At 38.0% G+C, this 19,788-nt stretch overlaps 1 protein-coding gene across 8 annotated transcripts in view; it reads right to left on the bottom strand.

Moving 5' to 3' along the window:
• Nucleotides 1-265: 265 nt before the first annotated feature.
• The window catches only part of TUT7 (terminal uridylyl transferase 7), a 42,470-nt gene continuing 22,947 nt past the window's right edge, over nucleotides 266-19,788 (bottom strand). For 3 of the 8 annotated variants that reach the window (XM_037372724.1, XM_037372726.1, XM_037372725.1), the window contains exons 20-28: nucleotides 19,669-19,782; nucleotides 19,489-19,566; nucleotides 18,672-18,849; nucleotides 17,913-17,960; nucleotides 17,704-17,795; nucleotides 17,154-17,269; nucleotides 4,453-4,778; nucleotides 2,553-2,629; nucleotides 266-2,381 (exon numbers count right to left, since the gene is read on the bottom strand). In XM_037372724.1, the coding sequence (XP_037228621.1) occupies nucleotides 2,187-2,381; nucleotides 2,553-2,629; nucleotides 4,453-4,778; nucleotides 17,154-17,269; nucleotides 17,704-17,795; nucleotides 17,913-17,960; nucleotides 18,672-18,849; nucleotides 19,489-19,566; nucleotides 19,669-19,782 (1,224 nt within the window). In that variant the 3' untranslated portion in view covers nucleotides 266-2,186. Of the gene's footprint in view, nucleotides 2,382-2,552; nucleotides 2,630-4,452; nucleotides 4,798-7,499; nucleotides 7,658-17,153; nucleotides 17,270-17,703; nucleotides 17,796-17,912; nucleotides 17,961-18,671; nucleotides 18,850-19,488; nucleotides 19,567-19,668; nucleotides 19,783-19,788 lie in introns of those variants that run through there. The other 5 variants (XM_037372727.1, XM_037372728.1, XR_005101808.1 and 2 more) reach the window with 5 other exon arrangements.

Below are 19,788 nucleotides of genomic sequence, written 5' to 3'. Positions count from 1 at the left end.
TTATTTGTGAAAGTTGCTGATCTAAAAGTTTACAAATGGATGGCTACAGATGGATGAAAACCAAAAACAGGAGTCGGAATCCCAGTTCCTTAAGACCACTTTGGCAATTCTAGCTTTCAACTTTAAGAAAAATAGATGGGTAAGGAAAAAATTAAACCTGACATGTCTATAACCAGGTAATTCTAATAGGTTACCATTAATTTTACATTTAAGTCCAGAATCCTGAAATTACAACCTAAGAAGAAATAGAGACACTTAAGTCCGATTTATTTATTTTTACAATTTATTTCAAAGTCATAAATAACAGTGGTTTCAGCTTTACCATGTAACTAATTCTTTCCTGAACAAAATAAGACAGTACATTACCAGCGCCAGAAGGACTTCAGGTGAAGCTCAAATTAATAGTACTAAGTAAATTCTTGGCTGGTACAAGGATCCTATGCACATTTTATGAAAATCGACATATATTTTCCTAGTTGCCAAATATAATACCTCTACTCCTTAAAGCATTTTTGTTTGTATCCCCAAAGGCCTTGAAAAAAATTCTTAGCAGCAGCAAACAGGACTGACCTGTTTTTTAGTCTTTCTTCTTGTACACAAGCACAGCAGCAAATGAACTCCCATAAAATCACAAAACAGAAAAAACCCCAAGAAATCAATGGCACTGCTTGTCCAAAGATTGTTTTACATATGTTTACTAGTGTCTAAGTTTTCAGTTCTCTACATAAAAAAAATAATGTGGCAGTCTACAAACATTTAGAACACGTTTACACAAGGATTAAGGTAAACAATCTACATAAATAAATATTATTTGCGCCTTCAAAAAATCAATGTTTGAAGAAAATATAATGTATTTGGCTTGCACACAATTTTAGTGCATTTTAGAATGGTCAGCTGGAACAACAAAACCGTGAAAACAGTTCATTTTCAGTACCTGCCCTTTTCTGTTCGTAAGAAAAAGACACAGTTACTTGTACTAGCAATCTAAAATAAAACACAACGTAGTTAAGTCGAAGGTTGTCTATGCTGCTGTCCTGTGAATCCAGATGCTTTAGCTAAATAATTTTTTTAAAATGAATGAAGTGCCTGTATTGCAATTTAACAGTGCTTAATATTCCTCAAGATTCTTGTTGGGTCCTCTTCTGTGAGGCTTTTCCCTGAGTCATGTATTTATTGGAAAGGCTGCCTAAGACTGGGAGAAAGAAAGCATTGCACTTTAATAAAGGTTTAAAAAACAAAGCAACACACAAAAGACAAGATACAAAACAACTGAAACAATTGCCCAGAAGAAAATTACTGTTCAGTCAAACTATAAAGGCGGCACACACAAGATCAACTTTAGATCATTAAAAACTGAAGGACAGTAGGCAATATTAAAACACAAAATTGAGAAGTGGCATTTTTTTTCAACTGAACGCCTGATAACAAATGACTTTGTGTTTAAAATCCCCAAATTTAGATTTGGAAAAGCCTTACAGTGAAAACAGAAATTAATTTGAGATAGTCTTCCAAAGTTTGTAAAGGCTACTTAAGTCCCCCTTCTGGTGTCCTGTAAGAGATAGATAGATAGATAGATAGATAGATAGATAGATAGATAGATAGATAGATAGATAGATAGATAGATAGATAGATAGATACACACACATACTGAAAAAACCCAAGCTGCTACAAGGTTTGCAGAGTGGCACTAGAAACTCAAAGTAATTAAAAAACCAGGTTATTTTAAAACCTTCATCATATCCGTTAATAGGTGTGTGAAATTACTGTAAGGAACCTGTATTTGTAACCACGTATCTCTCACAAAACATCTCTGATCCAGAAAAAGTACATGAAGTCCTTTGTATTATCATCTGACTATTATTTGTAAGTGTAATTTTAACTTCCTTGCATTTTGGCAGCTCAGACCAAGGATGTGTTTTGATAGTCTCCCCTCAGTTGATCATGTGGAAAGTTCTGGACAGCCACTCTGAGCAACATGTTGTCCCTGAAGAAACAAACCCCATGTATGCCCAAACAGGAGAGAAAGTGATAGAAACCTACCGTATCCTTCTGCAAAATAAACCTACCGGAGTAAAGAAAAAATGCCCAGAACTGACATGCCTAGGTTTTGCATCCAAAACAAAACTGAAAAATTGCATGCTTTTACAGTAAGAAAACCCACCAATGTGGCTGCACTTCAGAATTATCTAGCAACCTGTCCAGACTCCTGCTGTGGTCACCAAATTAAGTAGATTTTCTATAAGGACTGACGAAGAAAGCAAGTGAAAAATCCATGCTTTTACACAGAATTTCTGAATTGAAACAAAGATATACAAACCTGACTGGGGACTCAAAAATACTTTTCCTTTTTGTTTATTTTTTTCTTCATGTAAAATCACTCCCTATAAACAACACAAACACTGATGAACCAACAGAATTTAATTATGTCATTCCACAATAAAATAAAAAGGTTGTCCTTGAAAGCTTAAGTAAAGCTATTTTTAATTACTTTAATTGGACTTTAGAATATTTTAAAACAAAAAGATCAAAGGAAAGGGACACTTGGTGTTTACCTGATTTAATCTAACAGCATGTTTGGCAGCACTGGGTAAAGAAGGGGATCCACACAACACTTCCGGTTTTGAACCACCTATAAAGATCATAATATAACAAAGATTTTTCTAATTTGAAACTAGTTTCCACTTCAGGTATCATAAGGTATAAAAATAACAAAATATTTGCAATCTACCTTAGGAATACATAGAAAGTAGGACACTTATTTTCCTCAATTTTATAATGTGGAAAACTGTCACAATGAGGTGTGATGCATCCATAGTTAAGCATGGAAGTTAGGAACCTACAATAAAGCTGTGTATCCTCCTCCAGAATCAGGGGGAGACAGGGATCTTCAGAGGATGAATGAAGGTATGGTGATAAGTGAATTGTCCATAGTCTCACCAGATGTAGCACGCCAAAGAACAAAGTCTGATCTCTTAGATCCAGTTGTTCATTATCCTCTATTCAACTAGAGAGAACACCAGGCACTGAGCAAGCAAAAAAACGAGACAAAGCCCTAGCAACACCAATACTCTTTGAATTAAAATACCGTAATTCCCAAAATACAGATAATAGACAAAAATACCTACTCCAGAAATCATGATTTTAGACATATGTACTGTACAGCCTCAGCATAGCTCTCGTATGATGAATGTTATAACGTCACTGACTACAAAAGTCAGGCATACTCCACCTTAGCCAACTCAGTATCATGGCAAATGGAATGCTAGAAAACCTCAAAGAGACAAAGTCAAAGATCAAAGGTTAAATTTAGACTTGACACACACCTTCAAAAGGTCAGAAGCTGAATAAAATGTGGCTTCACTTTTTAAACACCTTTTCTGTCCACCCAACAATTCTAGTTGTCTGACAAACTAAGAACACTTCCAAATACATTTACACCATTGTCCTTCCACTTCCTTTGTGGGAGTCTTTGTAAGCACAGTCTTCCACTTATTACATCTGATTAAGAAGAGTCTCCTGATCTAACTGGACAGAACATTTTTACTAGTAGAGAAGAGCTGGCTTGAAATTACATTTATAAAAAGGATTTGTATTTGTTACTTTTAAGAGGTCAAGTTATGAGTAACCTGTAAAGCAAATTTTCCCAGCATGAATTTAAATGCTCCTAGGTTTACCTACAGAGAAACAATAATACTTTGTTCCTTTGGATGCCAAATAAAAGTACTATTGACTGTCTTAAAGAGTCTCAGTTTTATCTTAGAATAATTTTCCTTTACAACACAGATGATGAGATCTGTCTTATGTGAAGAATGACTTAGATACTGCTAAGCAACTACTTCATTATTCTGTTCAGATCTGTTAGTCAGGATCTGAATTTGGGGGCATTGTGGTAGGTTTGGTTTTTTTTTTAAAGTCAAAGTTGCAAACTGACTTCATGCAAAGTAAGACAAATTATTGTATATCTCTGACTGCTGAGCTGGCAGGAACATTGTTTTATTTCCTTCATAATATTATATGCGAGCAATCTGTTCACTTTCATAGTGACTTGATTATTATGGAATAATTCTGGTTTACGTGTTGTGAAGAGCTACAAGGCTAGCTTTTGTTGCAGTTATGATGTCCTGAAAGAGAAGCTGTAGTTTGAAACGTTAGCAAACTCTTATATAGTGAGGACAATGGAAGCAATTTCAAAGTATTAGACACTCATAGTCTTTCTATTACAGGCATTTTATCTGCTAAGAGAAACCATCTCTAGTATCTTGGGATACAGCAAAGTTCTGAAAGATAGGTGAGGATGAAGGGAAAACTGGCTAAATGCAACTACATGTAAAAACAAAGACAGCATTTACGTGGTGCCATTCAAAGCAAAACCCTTACCCATCAGTCAGCTCTCTTAAAAATACCAGAAAACATAAGCTCTGTTTAAGCTACTCAGCTTAACCACTTTCATACCTGTAGCTCCTTTATACTGTGGGCATTCCTTTTTAATATGACCTTCTCTTCCACAGATAAAACAACGTTTTTCTTTTAAGTCTCTGTCTTCCAGGTGCTTCCACTTCTCTGCTGAATGCCTGGGAGTCTTTTCTCTTCCAGTTTCTGCTATCACCCTTGCTAGTTTCTTCTTCTGAGGTGTACATAGATGCAACTTTCCCTCCTTGATTGAGCTTTCCTTTTCTGTTGTTTTATTTTGTGTTTCTTTGTCCTCTTTGCTTCTTTTCTCCTTGTTTTCTGTGTACCTCTGGTTTTTGCTGTCTTCATAATCATGATTCTGTCTTAGTCTGCAGGAGCAGAAAAATGCTACAGAATTGATAGGTTTTACATACATGCACAGTGGAAAAAAAACCCAGGCAAAACCAGTGTTGTCTACAGACAATACATGCATTTCATGTATTTCTTCAATGAGTTAAAGTGAATTAATGTACTTTGACTCTCCTACCAAACACTGCTACACTGATGTAACATACCTAACAATTTAACTTCATGATAAGATCACAATAGAGCCCTAAATTCTAATAATTATATCTCAAAAAATAGAAACACAACAGAAACTCTGGGTGCTAGAGTTGCAAAGACAGTGGAAGAAAAGAAAACCCAAGCAAAATGCTAATAAAATAATAATAAAAAATAGGGCTATAGTTCTGGGGTTTTTTTCTACTTGTACAATTCAGTCAGAACTCAGTCTCTTCCTTCTGAAACTGTGTATATTCACAGTATTTCTAAAAGTCTCTTCTACTGCGAAAAGCTTCTAACGTTCTACATGATCTAGCAGTGGAGAAACGGCTACCACTGCTGGACTGGTTTTATCTAACTTCTCTTTATACATGACCTAGAGGAGGAGACATCAGTAAAACCTCCAAGTCTGAAGATGATACTAAGGTTCCTTCGGTCAGTCAGATGCAGCGCTGATAGCAATGAAAACGACTCATGCAGGAGGGGGCCTGGAAATCAGGACCATAGCGTGGCAATCAGTTAGCTGAAAGGAATGTGCTCGAGCTTGTCTAGACAACAATTAACATGATACAGAGCATAGGGAAGTGGGGGACGGATGGCGCCAAGGAAAGGTAACACCTTGCTGTTAATTGGTGGTAGTTAACCACCAATCAGGGGTTGCCTAGTATGCAATGCTTAGCTTCAAGAACCAATCTGTTTAAAATGCGCAGCTTCTGAAAGTGCATATAAACTCGTGCTTCTGCACAGTAAATTGACATTTGCTTGCATCAAGCTGCGTCCCGTCTTTCCATCGCCGCAAATTGGTGACCCCGACGTGATGCGTTTAAGGATCTAACGTGAAGCGCTCTCGAATCGCCTAACTGAGCGACATGCAGCGAGTCCCACAGAACTTTGAATGAACTGCTGAAAGGGGGCGGGAGCCGGCCGGCCTGAAATCCCTCCGGAGTTGAGAGGTGAGCTGTGGGAAATCCGTAATGGGGAATCTGGCTTCGTCCCCAGAAAGAGACGTTTATGGACTCATAAAGGGTCTTCTAGTCAGATCCGGGAGTCCGTGCCTCAGTCTCCTCAAATGGTGACCCCTATGGTGGTGTCCCAAAGCCTTGGAAGAATAAGGACGGAACTGGTCGATAAAAAAGACAGCTCGTGGAAGAGGGCTGCGTTCCAGAGGAGACGTCTTGGCTGAATGATCGTCTGGCTGGCTGGACCAGGCGGACAACCTAAACCCTGAGGATAACACCTGTATTCATCAAGACTGGTGAGCAGCCAAGAAACTTTAGAGATTTTAAATATCTGAAGAAGTTTTAAGAAGCTTTAGAAACCTGTATTCATTGAGACAGGCGAGCAGTCAAGAAACTTTATAGAGACTTTGAAAGAAATGAAAGTGGTCAATAGAAAGTTGTATGATGCTGCCGCGGAGGGGAACTCCGTGTCGGGAATACACTTAAGATCTTGGTGGCAAATTCTGACTACTCTTTGCCAAGGGTGGACTCATTCTACTAACGGTGCAAAACCAGAGGAGGCTGTAAATTCCACCGACAGCGCGACTCTACTCAACACACTGTCAACGATGGCGATTCTGTCCACACCTCCTCTGCCCCCAAAGCTTCTGCCCCTGATTGCAGCGATCCTCGCAACACAGGACCAAGCACGGGAACAGGACAACTCGGAAAATGATTTCATTGACACCGATAAACCTTTTGATCCAGGTCCTATAGATCTGGAAAAGGAGCTAGACCTTTCCCCCACCCCCTCGTCTCTCCCGATGCATTGATTGTATTTTTGGGGAGGGTGAAAGGGGGTCTGAGGGATTGGTGGCAGGAATGCAAGTGTGAAGCACTTAAGTGAGGGGTTTTGGGAGTCGCTATGGCATGTTCAGTATTTTGTCAGACAGATGAACCTCAAGAGTGGCAGCCTGTGCAATACGAGGCTGTTAAAGAGTTAAGCAAAGCAGTGCAGGAAGGGAGGATTCATAATGAGAGAACAACTAGGTATCGTGCAGGAGAATAGGAAAGATAAACATGGTTATCTAGTGTTTAATAGGTGTCTGCATGCTTGTAGTGATATATAGCTATGTAACTGCATGAATGATTCCTGTCCTGAGCCTGGTGGCGCATACAGCTGCGGTAAATAGGGGCTTCTCTGTTATGGTAAAAGTGTTTCTCTTTGCATAAAAAAAGAGGGAATGAAGGGAATGACCCCAGAGGTATGTTCAGAGAAGGCATGCTATGTTTCCAACTTTTTGACTGAAGCAGTTCTTGTTTGGTGTGCCCTTCCACCTATGTATAATGTTAATCCAAAAGAAGATGATATTGTTTACACTTTGAATGTCGATAATTGTCTTTCTGTAGATGCTAATGTAGTAGGAGGCTATGATGGGAACGTATTGCAGCGCTTCTTCTCTTATCCGGAGTAACAGCAGGGAAAGCATTAAAGAGTTAAATCACCTTGTTTGGTAGGCAGTTAAGAATGTGAGTCAAAATTGCCACTGCTTTTTGTTGTTGGTTCAAGGACATGGCTGTGAGGATTTTGATGGTATGTGCTATGTGGATTTTAGGCGCCCCATTGCAGCAACATGTTACGAAAATCTGAGAAAATTTCAACCTTTTTGGCATCCATTCACTCAATCAGCAGTATTGTATGTTTGCTGTTACCTTAGTTGCTGTCACGTTTGCAAGGGCCCTGCAGAACATGGCAAACCGGGTACTAGCTGTTCAAAAACAGAAAGGGGAAATTGTAAAATTGTACAGAACAGAGACAGTGGGTTGTTTTGACATTGATGTGCAGTTTTGGCTTGCTTTGATGAAGTGCAGCTGAGATCCTGCAGCAAAGAGGTAAATAATTTTGAGGGAGTATGAGAAGAAACTAGGATGAGACAGAAACAAAGGAGGAACGTGTTCTCGCCTCTAGAAGGAAGCAGCATGAACAGTAGAGTAGCCTATAGTGAACAGCACTAAGGAAAGCGTTGCATGAATTTGACTGATCACTCTAACTCTATTCATAAGCAGCTCGCCGCGTTAAGAAAATATGAACAGACCATAAAGATTGAGAACGGGTTAACGGACTGGCTTTCAAGCCTTGGGTTAGGGGGCTGCTTACAAAATATAATCAAAGGCGCATTGATGGTATTGACAGTATTGTTGATTTTAGCATTATGTGTTCCTTGTTTGTTTCAATGCTTACAACGAGAACGCATGTTGGATTGCTCAAAACCAAGAAGGGGGCGATGCAGGAGGGGGCCTGGAAATCAGGACCATAGCGTGGCAATCAGTTAGCTGAAAGTAATGTGCTTGAGCTTGTCTAGACAACAATTAACATGATGCAGAGCATAGGCGATGGATGCCCTCCACTGATAGCATCACCTATTGCAGTGGCTGGGCAAAGGACTCAAATGTATCAGTAGTCTTAACCTGTAAGGCATTTATGGTCTGGGTGTTATAGATTTGCTAATAAGTTAAGATTGATTGACTTTATTTGATTGATTATTTGATTTTATAAAATCAATCATGTAACAGAAATATAGAAGGATAAGAAATATATTTTAATGAAACTTCTATAGTAAAAGCTGCTATAAAAATCCTCTGTACAGCCCCGTACTAAGGCCGGAGGTATTGGTCAGAATCACCTAGTAGATAACAGACTTAAGATTTGAGATGATTGTTTATATGTAACCTAGGAGAATGCACTAAAATGTCAAAATGAGCATTAATGTGAACTGGGGAGAGTCGAGTGAAGCAACCCATAGTTGCCGGCCAAGAAACAGTTACCTTAAGTGAAAGGTAATTCCGGCAGGGGGAGATCGAGACCACCGACTCATATACCACCTACCCAAATCGTACCCCAGACCCATTTCCGGACCTTTCTAAGCTTTACTGCGCAGAATCGGATATGGGAGGAGAGTATGTTAATGATTTATGGGAAATCTTACGATTATGCAGGAATATTTAATGAATATGTATGAAGGAGTTCTATATGAGGTGTATGATTTTGAACCATGGTGTGCGTTGATCGTGAGAGGACTCACTCACGCACCCGGCCGTTAATAAAGAAGTGTCTGCTTATCTACGTCACATCGGTGTCGATAAGTTCTTCATTCTGAGATTTCGGTAACAGTTTGGCGACCCAGATGGGACCTCGCTGAAGGAGACCGGAGGAGTCGGGGACCTGATCGGTTCCAGCCAGCACCGAGGATTTCTCGGGGATACCCATCGATCCCCGATCCGTAAGGCTCTTCGCGACGTTCCCTGGATTTTGGTAAGACACTTCTTTTTGTAATTGTAGTAAGTGGGTTAGAGTCCCACTAAAGCAAGTGCACTAAAGGAGTGGGTAGGAGTCCCACTATAATAAGTGTATGGTAAGGAGTGGGTTGGAGACCCACCAGTGGGTTGGAGTCCCACTGAGTAAGTCTGCCTGTCAGACGCGGTGAAAGCTGCGCAGGGTTGGACTAAAAGGATCCTTGTGGAAGTGGAAGCCTAGGCGTCTGCCCGTAAGACATAAGCGAAAGCTATTGCAGGGTTGGACAAAAGTGGAAACAAGAGAACCTATATGCTATAGTGTTCTCTAAGGTAGTGCCTCTAACAAGAAGTTAGGAGGGGTTTTTCTTCTGATACAGAATTGTTTATTGTGTCTGTGTATCGAGAAGAAAATTAAGAAGTGTATAATATTGTGTTTTATGTCTTTGTTTAAAGTAACAATTGTGGAAAAGTGTGAGCGTGGCTGTAAGGGTGAGACGTGCAATTGAGCACGAAAGCGAGTGTGGAGTGTGGATCCGCGGATCGGAGTGACAGAGTTGAATAATTGTGTATTGTACTGTGAGTGATTATACCATGGCATCTAAGTTAACTCGGTTGTTTAAAAGTAAAAGCATGGGTAATCTTGCTGTAAATGACAAAATCCCAAAAATTTTTTTCTTGGGATGTTTATTGGCACATTGGGGAAATTTACAAGATGATCTGCAAAAGAGCCAGATGATGGAGTATTGTAATAATTTGACTATTGTAATAATTGGTGGCCTTTGTATATATTGGATGATCAGGAAAAGTGGCCCATGAATGGGACACTGAATTATAACACTATTTTGCAGTTAATGTTGTATTGTAAAAGAGAAGGGAAATGGAATAAAATGCCAAATGTGGATTTGTTCTTTTATGTAAGACAAAGAAAGGATTGGCAGGATGAATGTAAGCTAACTATTAGAGATAATTTGGTAATGGCTATAACTTTTGATAATAAGAAAGTGGAAAAAAAAAAATGTTGCTCAACCTGTGAGATTGGGAGTGGATACAGGAGCAACATTTTTTGTATTAAATACCTGTAAAGGAAAAATTGGAACAAAAACAGGCCATTTCTGCAACCCCTGGATTTGAAATTTGGAAATAAGATAATTATACATGAATTTTTGTATGTACCAGAATGTCTGATACCCTTGTTAGGAAGAGATTTGTTATCCAAATTAAATGCACAAATTGTTTTTGACGAAGGAGAACTTTTCTTGAAAAGACCCGAGTCAAAAACGGGAGAAATCTTGATGATACAAGAAAGAGTAAAGGAACAAGAAATTCCATTGGAGGTGGATTTGGCAGTGATCCCTACTGTATGGGAAACAGATATTCCTGGTAAATCGAAACTAGCAGAGCCTGTTAAAATAGATTTGAAGGAAGGCGCAGGAACAGTGAGAATTAAACAATATCCAATCAAATCAGAAGTGAGACAGGAATTGAAGAAATTGATTGATAAATTTTTGGAGTATAAAATTTTGGAAGAATGTGAATCTGAGTATAATACTCCTATTTTACCAGTCAGAAAACCCTCAGGTGAATATAGGCTGGTGCAAGACTTGAGAACAGTAAATCAAATAGTTAAGGATATTTATCTTGTAGTAGCAAACCCTTATACACTGTTAACAGTGTTAAGGGAGACTTATCAGTGGTTTATAGTGCTTGATTTAAAAGATGCTTTCTTTTGTATACCTTTGGAAAAGGAAAGCAGAAAACTGTTTGCTTTTGAATGGGAAAATCCTCAAACCGGGTGAAAGATGCAGCTGACATGGACTAGATTACCCAAGGATTTAAAAACAGTCCAACTATTTTTGGAAATCAGTTAGCAAAGGAACTTGAAATCTGGAAACAGGATAAATCAAGACCTGGACATTTACTCTTACAATATGTGGATGACATACTGATTGCTACAGAAGAAAGGTTTACTTGTATACAGGTGACTATTGTCCTCTTGAATTTTCTGGACTAAATGGGTACAAGGTATCCAGGAAGAAAGCCCAAATAGCCTGCCAGACTGTGATATATCTGGGCTTTGAGGTTTCAAAAGGACAATGACAATTAGGAAAAGATCACAAAGAAGCTATTTGTGGTATACCTGAGCCGAGAAATATTCATGAACTCAGAGCATTTTTGGGAATGACTGGGTGGTGTCGCCTTTGGATCATGAACTATGGGCTAATAGCTAAACCACTATATGAGGCCTAAAAGAATTCTCCCTTTGTATGGGGCCCACAACAGCAAAAGGCTTCTGTAGAGTTAAAATGTGCCTTAATGTCTGCACCTGCTTTGGGACTTACGGATTTAACCAAAGATTTTCAGTTGTTTGTTCACGAAAGGCACCACCTTGCACTGGGCATGTTAACTCAGAAGATAGGAAGCTGGAAACGACCAGTCAGATACTTCTCCAAACAACTGGACACAGTGAGTTAAGGGTGGCCAAACTGCCTTTGAGCAGTGGCAGCACCAGTAATGCTCATACAAGAAGCTCGGAAACTGACTTTGGGAAGAACAATAACAGTCTATGTTCCACACATGGTGATAACTGTCCTAGAACAGAAGGGGAGACATTGGCTGTCCCCCAGCCGAATGATGAAGTACCAGGTGGTATTGACTGAACAGGATGATGTGATTCTAAAAACAACTAACCTGGTAAATCCTGCAGTGTTTTTAAGTTCCATATAGGAAGAAGGACAACTGGAACATGATTGCTTGGCTACCATCGAGTATGTTTATTCCAGTCGTGAGGATCAGAAGGATGTACCATCGGAGCAACCAGACTGGGAATTGTATACTGATGGAAGCAGCTTTATGGAACAAGGAGTCCGATACGCCGGATATGTGGTAACAACAGATACTACAGTTATAGAAGCAGAAGCATTGGCTAGTACCACATCAGCACAAAAGGCGGAACCTACCACTTTAATTCGAGCCTAGAATTAAGTAAAGGCAAGAAAGTAAATATCTGGACTGATTCAAAATATGCCTTTGGGGTAGTGCATGTCCATGGAGCTTTGTGGAAAGAGAGGGGGTTATTGTCCTCTCAAGGATCAAACATTAAATATCAAACAGAAATTTTACGATTATTGCAAGCAGTTCAAAAGCCAGATCAAGTAGCAATCATGCACTGTAAGGCACATCAGATTGAGAATACAAAAATAATAGCTGGGAATAATTTAGCTGATAAAACAGCAAAAAAGGTAGCAAAGAAACAAGCATTGCAAATGGCAATAATTCCTTTTAAAACAGTAACCCTTCCTAGGGAAAAACCGAGATATTTAGAGGAAGATGACAAATTGAGTCAGTTATTAAATGCTAAGAAAAACTTAGCTGGATGGTGGATAACTCCTAATGGACAGGTAGTAATTCCACCTCTTTTGATGAGAGAGATAATTCAAACGAGACATCAAGAATGTCACTGGGGGGCAGAAGCCTTAGTAACATCTTTACGAAAACAAGTAATATCAGTTAAGATGTTTGGAATAGCTAAAATGGTAACTGCAAAGTGTGAAGTATGTTTGAAGAATAATCCAATGATTAAGAAAAAGGTTCAAATGGGTAGACTGAAATCTGGTACACAACCTGGATATTATTGGCAAGTAGATTTCTCAGAGCTACCCAGACAAAATGGGTACCGGTACCTCCTGGTAGGGGTTGATATTTTTACAGGATGGCCAGAAGCCCTTCCCTGTCGCACCACACAAACAAAAGAAGTGGTGAAGTGGTTATTACAAGAAATAATTCCGAGATTTGGAGTTCCTATTGGAATTTCTTCTGACAGAGGTCCACACTTTGTTGCTGAAGTAGTCCAAAGTGTTAGCAAAATACTGGGTATTAATTGGGATTTACATGTGTCTTGGAGACCACAATCTAGTGGGCAAGTGGAAAGGATGAATCAAACTTTGAAACGACAAATAAGTAAAATTTGTCAAGAAACCAGTCCAAAGTGGCCTCAGGCACTTTTATTGGCATTATGAATCAGAGTACAGCCAAAGAGTGGAACCTCAGTCAGTCTTTATGAATTATTATATGGAAAACCATATGAGTCTCCAGAACCAAATCCAAACATATATGTAAAAGGAAAGCAGGATGTATATAACTATTTGTTTTCTCTAGGAAAAACTTTGGCTGCAATTCAGAGTGCAGTAATTTGGAATAGACCTTTATCCCTGGAAAATTCAGTGCATGATTTCCAACCAGAAGATTATGTCTATGTGACGACCTGGACCTCCGAACCTTTACAGGAACATTGGAAAGGACCTTTTCAAGTACTGTTAACCACTTTTACAGCTATCAAGATAGCAGAATCAGATGCTTGGATACATTATATTCGAGTGAAGAAAGCACCTATTTCATGGAAAATTGTCAATCGTGACCCAGAGACTTTAAAATTGACACCGAAACATGTCTAATTTTTCATATTGGATTTTATTTTGGTCGGTAGTGTTGGTGGGATCATGGGCTGACTTGGTGGACAGGAACAAAAGACAAGTAGAAACAGAACAAGTGATTGACATTCCCAAACAAATGGCTGAGGAAAATTTGATGGTAGTATTGATTAAAGGATTTGCCAATTTATAAAATGTTATGCAGATCACTGCTTGTTTACCAATACCGAGGGCAGTAGGTGAATCTATTCCATGGGGAATCTTAACCATGAATCTGACCAAATTGGAATATGAAAATGGGACAATGAATTGTAAACAAGAACCTAGGGAAACTTGGGAATTGCAAAAGGCTAAAGCTGGGGAAGAATCACCAGTATATTCAACCATTTGGGAATGTAAAGGATGATTTGTAGCAAAACCGGGATTATATGGAGATTTAGGGAACAAGGGATGGTGTTACTACCCTAAAATGGCTACAACAAACACCAGTGTATGGATAACCGAGACAAAATGTGAGAAAGAATTGAACCCTACAGGAAAAGGAAATAGTTTGGGATTCAGTTTGGTCTATGACCTTATATTCCCATTTTCAGTATATGGCAAAAACTTCTTGGTGTTTTACCTGGGATGGAAAAGTTTTTTTAGTATTACCCTGGGTCAATGATAGATCAACTTCATTGGGAGAGAAGGAAAATAAAATAGTGTCATGGTGGAAATGTGAAAAAGTGTATGATTGTAGCAATATAGACTTAATTCAAAGAATCCCTCCTTTGGCCGCTGTTTTAAAATATGGCTGTTTTTGTCGAGGTCTTAAGAATATTCTTAATCTAACTAGCGCCTATACACCCAGAAAAGGAAGTATGTTTAGTTGTAGAAAATCTACTATTCAAAGTCCAGGACATCTGATTTGGGCATTGAGAGATGGAACCTGGACAACTCATCTACCATTAGATGGTAAAGTGAAACAAATTACTTTAGGCATGCCAACATTGTGTCCAATTTGGAAGAAATCACCTTTTAGAGGATCCCTAGAAAATTTAGAACTGAAACGAACAAAGAGATCTGAGACAAATGATGATATTTGGAATGAACCATCTACAGGAGTGAAAATTGGCTGGGCACTTGAATCACTTTTAAATCCTATAGCTTTCTATAGAAACAGAGCATGGCTCTATAAGTTAACTGGTCAAGTGGAAAAATTAGCAAACATTACCAAAAAGGGGTTTAAGGAATTGAATATACAATTATAGGCGATCTCCAGAATGACTTTACAAAATAGAATGGCATTAGATATGCTCCTACTTAAAGAACATGGAGTATGTGGATATTTCAAAGATAAACTGGACCACTGTTGTATCCACATTCCAAATGTCACACAAGATGTGGAACATGATAAGATAAAATTGAAAAAGAAACAGAATCAATTCAAGAAGGTATGTCAGAAGACTGGTTAGGGAAAATTTTTAACAAATTAGGATGGAACTTGAGCTCTTGGATACAATCCATAATCAAAACTTTGTTTTTGTTACTGATTGTCTTTTTGATGATCATGCTAGTATATGCATGTTTGAAGAAGCAGTTTAACAATAGAATTGCAGTCAATCGTATGATCAGGAGAGAAGTACCAACTAGTCCACCAAGGTATAGCCCACCACCAAAATACGTTGAAACAAATGATACGTAAATAATGTGAAAGTATTGAAATAATAATTTTCAACACTTTCAAAGGGGGGAAATGTTATAGATTTGCTAATAAGTTAAGATTGATTGACTTTATTTGATTGATTATTTGATTTTATAAAATCAATCATGTAATAGAAATATAGAGGGATAAGAAATATATTTTAATGAAACTTCTATAGTAAAAGCTGCTATAAAAATCCTCTGTACAGCCCCGTACTAAGGCTGGAGGTATTGGTCAGAATCACCTAGTAGGAATGTTTAGAACTTAGACTTAAGATTTGAGATGATTGTTTATATGTAACCTAGGAGAATGTACTAAAATGTCAAAATGAGCATTAATGTGAACTGGGGAGAGTCGAGTGAAGCAACCCATAGTTGCCGGCCAAGAAACAGTTACCTTAAGTGAAAGGTAATTCCAGCAGGGGGAGATCGAGACCACCGACTCATATACCACCTACCCAAATCGTACCCCAGACCCATTTCCGGACCTTTCTAAGCTTTACTGCGCAGAATCGGATATGGGAGGAGAGTATGTTAATGATTTATGGGAAATCTTATGATTATGCAGGAATATTTAATGAATATGTATGAAGGAGTTCTATATGAGGTGTATGATTTTGAACCATGGTGTGCGTTGATCGTGAGAGGACTCACTCACGCACCCGGCCGTTAATAAAGAAGTGTCTGCTTATCTACATCACATTGGTGTCGATAAGTTCTTCATTCCAAGATTTTGGTAACATGGGGACCACATGAACTGGGGTTTCACTCCAGAATAAGATTAGAAATCCATTGCATCTGAGACAGCAGCTCAGACATTGAGTAGACTAACATAATCTTCAGCATTCTTTATTTTCAAACTGTCATCAGCTACTATATTTGCATTTGCTGAAGTTGAATAAATTCCCAAATTCAGTCTCAACAATGTAAGTTCACCATCTTCTGTTGTGTAGTAGAAAGGCTACTTCATCTGATCTGATGTAAGTAGCTTTTTACCCACTTAAATAATAGTGCAGGTGAGTTTTAGTTACAGCTTTTAACATACTCTAAACAAAGGTTAGATTTTTCCATTCACCTTACAAGTAAGCACAAAGGCTTTCAAGATTTTGTCCTCTTGAAGTTTTATTTGCCAATTTTCACTATTTTAGACATGAAGTCTTTCAAGAGCTTTGTCTTAACTAGGAAAAAAATAATCAGTGGATCAGTTTTAAGTTTAAACCATTCATAATATGAAAAGCAGAAAGATCAGCTTAGCATTCACTTGTTACAAGATGACAGTTGCTGAATTTTGGGCATCTAGTTACTCAGGATCAGGAAATCTCTTGGATGTAAAACAGGACATTGTTCTCATATGTGTGTGCTGTAGAAAAACAATGCTGTGACACTGTCGTTTGACAATGAATCTTTGACAGAAAACAATTTTTGACATGAATTGCATCGCTCTAAACAGTTCATGCCAAAAACGTGTCTTGATGAAGTAGAAGCTATTAAGTGAAAATACATAAATGCTCTCACGAGTGATTTTCACAGCACACAGCTATTCAGCTCTGCATTTAGATTCTCTTTGACTGTTGCTTCCTACATAATGAAGTGCAGAATCAGCATTACTACCTTAAAGTAGTTTTGCAGCCTTCTATGAAGAGATTCTGTTAAAAACCACTACAGATGATTCTTAAAAGTTATGTCATGACTCAACACAGACCAAATTGTAAAAAACTAACACCATCTAGCACTGCCAAAACTGGTAGTGATACACTTTAAAGAAAACCTGCAGCATCTAGTTTTGCTTTAGCATTACCATCCTAATCTTTCTACTAAACAAACCTAAGAAGTTCCACACAGATGCCAAAACTATACTCACTTTCTTCTCATGGGACAATCTTTCATGAAATGGCCAATTTTACCACAGCTTCTGCAGCATCTATCGTTTGGTGCCAATTCTCCTTCTGTTAATACCTCTGGATCAAAAAAGTATTCCTGAAGAAGAAATCGTTCATTTAAAAGTGAAAACCCGTACACTTGGGAATCAAGCAAGTGTTAAAACAGCAAGAAGAGTTACAGAGAAGAATAAACCTGGTGCACATAGCTGAACTCCTGAAAGACCTGATGAGATTTAACTGGCCACTGGCCTCTTTTTACAGGCAGCCTGTGTCTGCAAGAGATTTTTAAAGCTGCAGTTTTAAGAAATGGTAAGCCAGTTTTGATAGGGACTAAAATGTGTAAGCCAGTACAAGTATTCTGCATGCCACCACATATTACATGCAAACAACATGAAGCAATAACTCCTGTAAGGATTTTGAATACTGTTGAAATTTGAGAGAAGTGCTTAAAAAGAGTGCAACCATACCCCTGCAAGTGGTAAGGTATACACACCCCACAGCATGCACATACTGCTCCTAGAAACAACTTACCATTTTTGATGGATATTCTTTGGGAAATATTTTTACAGGAGTACCAAATACCCTTCTACCATTGATAAAAGCCTTCATTATAAAATTTGTCACTGGAGAAGAAAAAAAAAAAAAAGAGAAAACATTATCCAAACATCAGACAAGCCAGTAAACCAAGATCTAAGACAAGCTCTTCACTTTGTAACCAGCTTTGTTAACAGAGGACTTACTTTTCCTTGACAATCCAGCTCCAAGATTGTGGTTCAAATCGAAGGGGTCTGTACAAAAAGCATTACAAGCATTACTCAAGTCCATGTGTATGAATACATTGCTGATTTTGCCCTGAACAACCCAAGGCAGCCATTCCCAATGTAGATTTAAGATACTGAAATCAAACTTTTGCAAATTTATTGAAAATAAGTTAACACCATGGACGCGGGAACACAGCTGTGCAGCTCTGAACTGACTGAAGTATTGTAAAAGAATAAGTTGAATGTGCAGGCAAGAGAGTGGAAATCATTTCCATGGAAGTCATATGGGCCAGAAAATGGTTTAAGGAACATTTCTAAAACACATCACTGCATTTTCTTGTTAAAGACCATGGCATTACTTAACAGTGTAATCATATGCAGGGTTAAATTGGTCATGGAAATATGGACACAGCTAAAATTAGTATTTATGAGAAACCTCAGTTGCATTACAGCTGATTTCTTTTCCAAATGATCTGGTTAAATCTATTTTTCTGTCAGTTACTGTCATCATGAAAAGTAGGAAGTCTGCTTTGCAGCTTCTTTTTAGTAGAGAAAAAGAACCCAAGAATAATTTTTAGCCCTACTGAGACTCAACGGGAATTTTGCGATTATTTCAAAACATGAGCAAATAACTGATAATCTAGTAGCAGAAAAATAAATAAGTTTTGTCGAAAGATCAAATTTTTCATGTGGGCATTAAGGAAATGCCACATATTCAAGTACTTCATGTGCTTGTACCTTCAATTACAATGTATTTGGAGGTCCACTGTTTCTTGAAAGTTGTAAGCAGATTTTTTCTTCTAATGCAGATAACATGCTCTTTAAAATCAAATTCTTCTGTGTAGAAACGGAGAAGTCCCAGCCACAGCTGCCCAACAGATTCTGTGTTTTTGCCACAGTCTGGCCAAACAGATGACTGAAAATTACAGAAACATTTTTATTTCCAGTACTTACATTAAACAGAATAATTTTCATAACTAGGAAACTCAAACAATGTAAGTCTGTTTTATAAAGAAGCACAACTGAATTACACCAGAATACTTCCATTCATAATGGGTATTAATAATCCAATATTGATTTTAAAATTGTGTAATATTTTAAAAAATATTACAAAGTGAAGAATTAATAAAACTTGGACCTTCAGGTTTTACCTGTTATATAAAAAAACTATTAATTCCCTTTATGTGCCTATTTAACATAAAATCATTAAACAGGATCAATCAGCTATAACTAGAAATGCAGCTGGTATTTGGAGGAGTTATCTCCACCCAGTAATGTGACACATACAGCAATTAATCTTCACTAAGATCTTAAAATAATTTTTTTAATCTATTTTTTCAGATTTTACAGATTTTTTTTTTCCCCACAGTTTAATTACAACCGACCACATTCTTAAAGCTTTACAGCATGGGATTAGGATTTTCAAAGCAATAGCTACTCCACTTCAGTTTCTATATTCAGACACCATATCTGAGGACAATGTTTCTTAAAAGGAATTATTTTTCATTTGCAAATCTACTGGTAACACCATTTCAAATTAACCTGATTTACTCACCAACTCCTCTATCTTATCGAAGAAATAAACATTCCAGCCATCAACTAAAATTTCAGGTTTCTTTGGTTCTTTGTAGATCTAAAAGCATAATATTAAAGTCATTACAAGAGCCCTTCAGATTCAGCACTGACATTCTGGTCAATACTGTGTACAGATAACTTGTTTCTCAACATACTGTACCTCTTGAAGAACAGGGATGACAGGTGGATTTCTCTGTTGAAGAAAATAAAGCACCATAAGAGTATATGCATAAGAAGAAAGGCTACCTCGAGATGCATCCCCAATGTCACATATCTAGAA

The sequence above is a fragment of the Falco rusticolus genome, chromosome Z, assembly GCF_015220075.1.
Source record: "Falco rusticolus isolate bFalRus1 chromosome Z, bFalRus1.pri, whole genome shotgun sequence".
Classification (NCBI taxonomy): Eukaryota; Metazoa; Chordata; class Aves; order Falconiformes; family Falconidae; genus Falco; species Falco rusticolus.
This window is presented reverse-complemented; position numbering and strand designations above follow the sequence as displayed.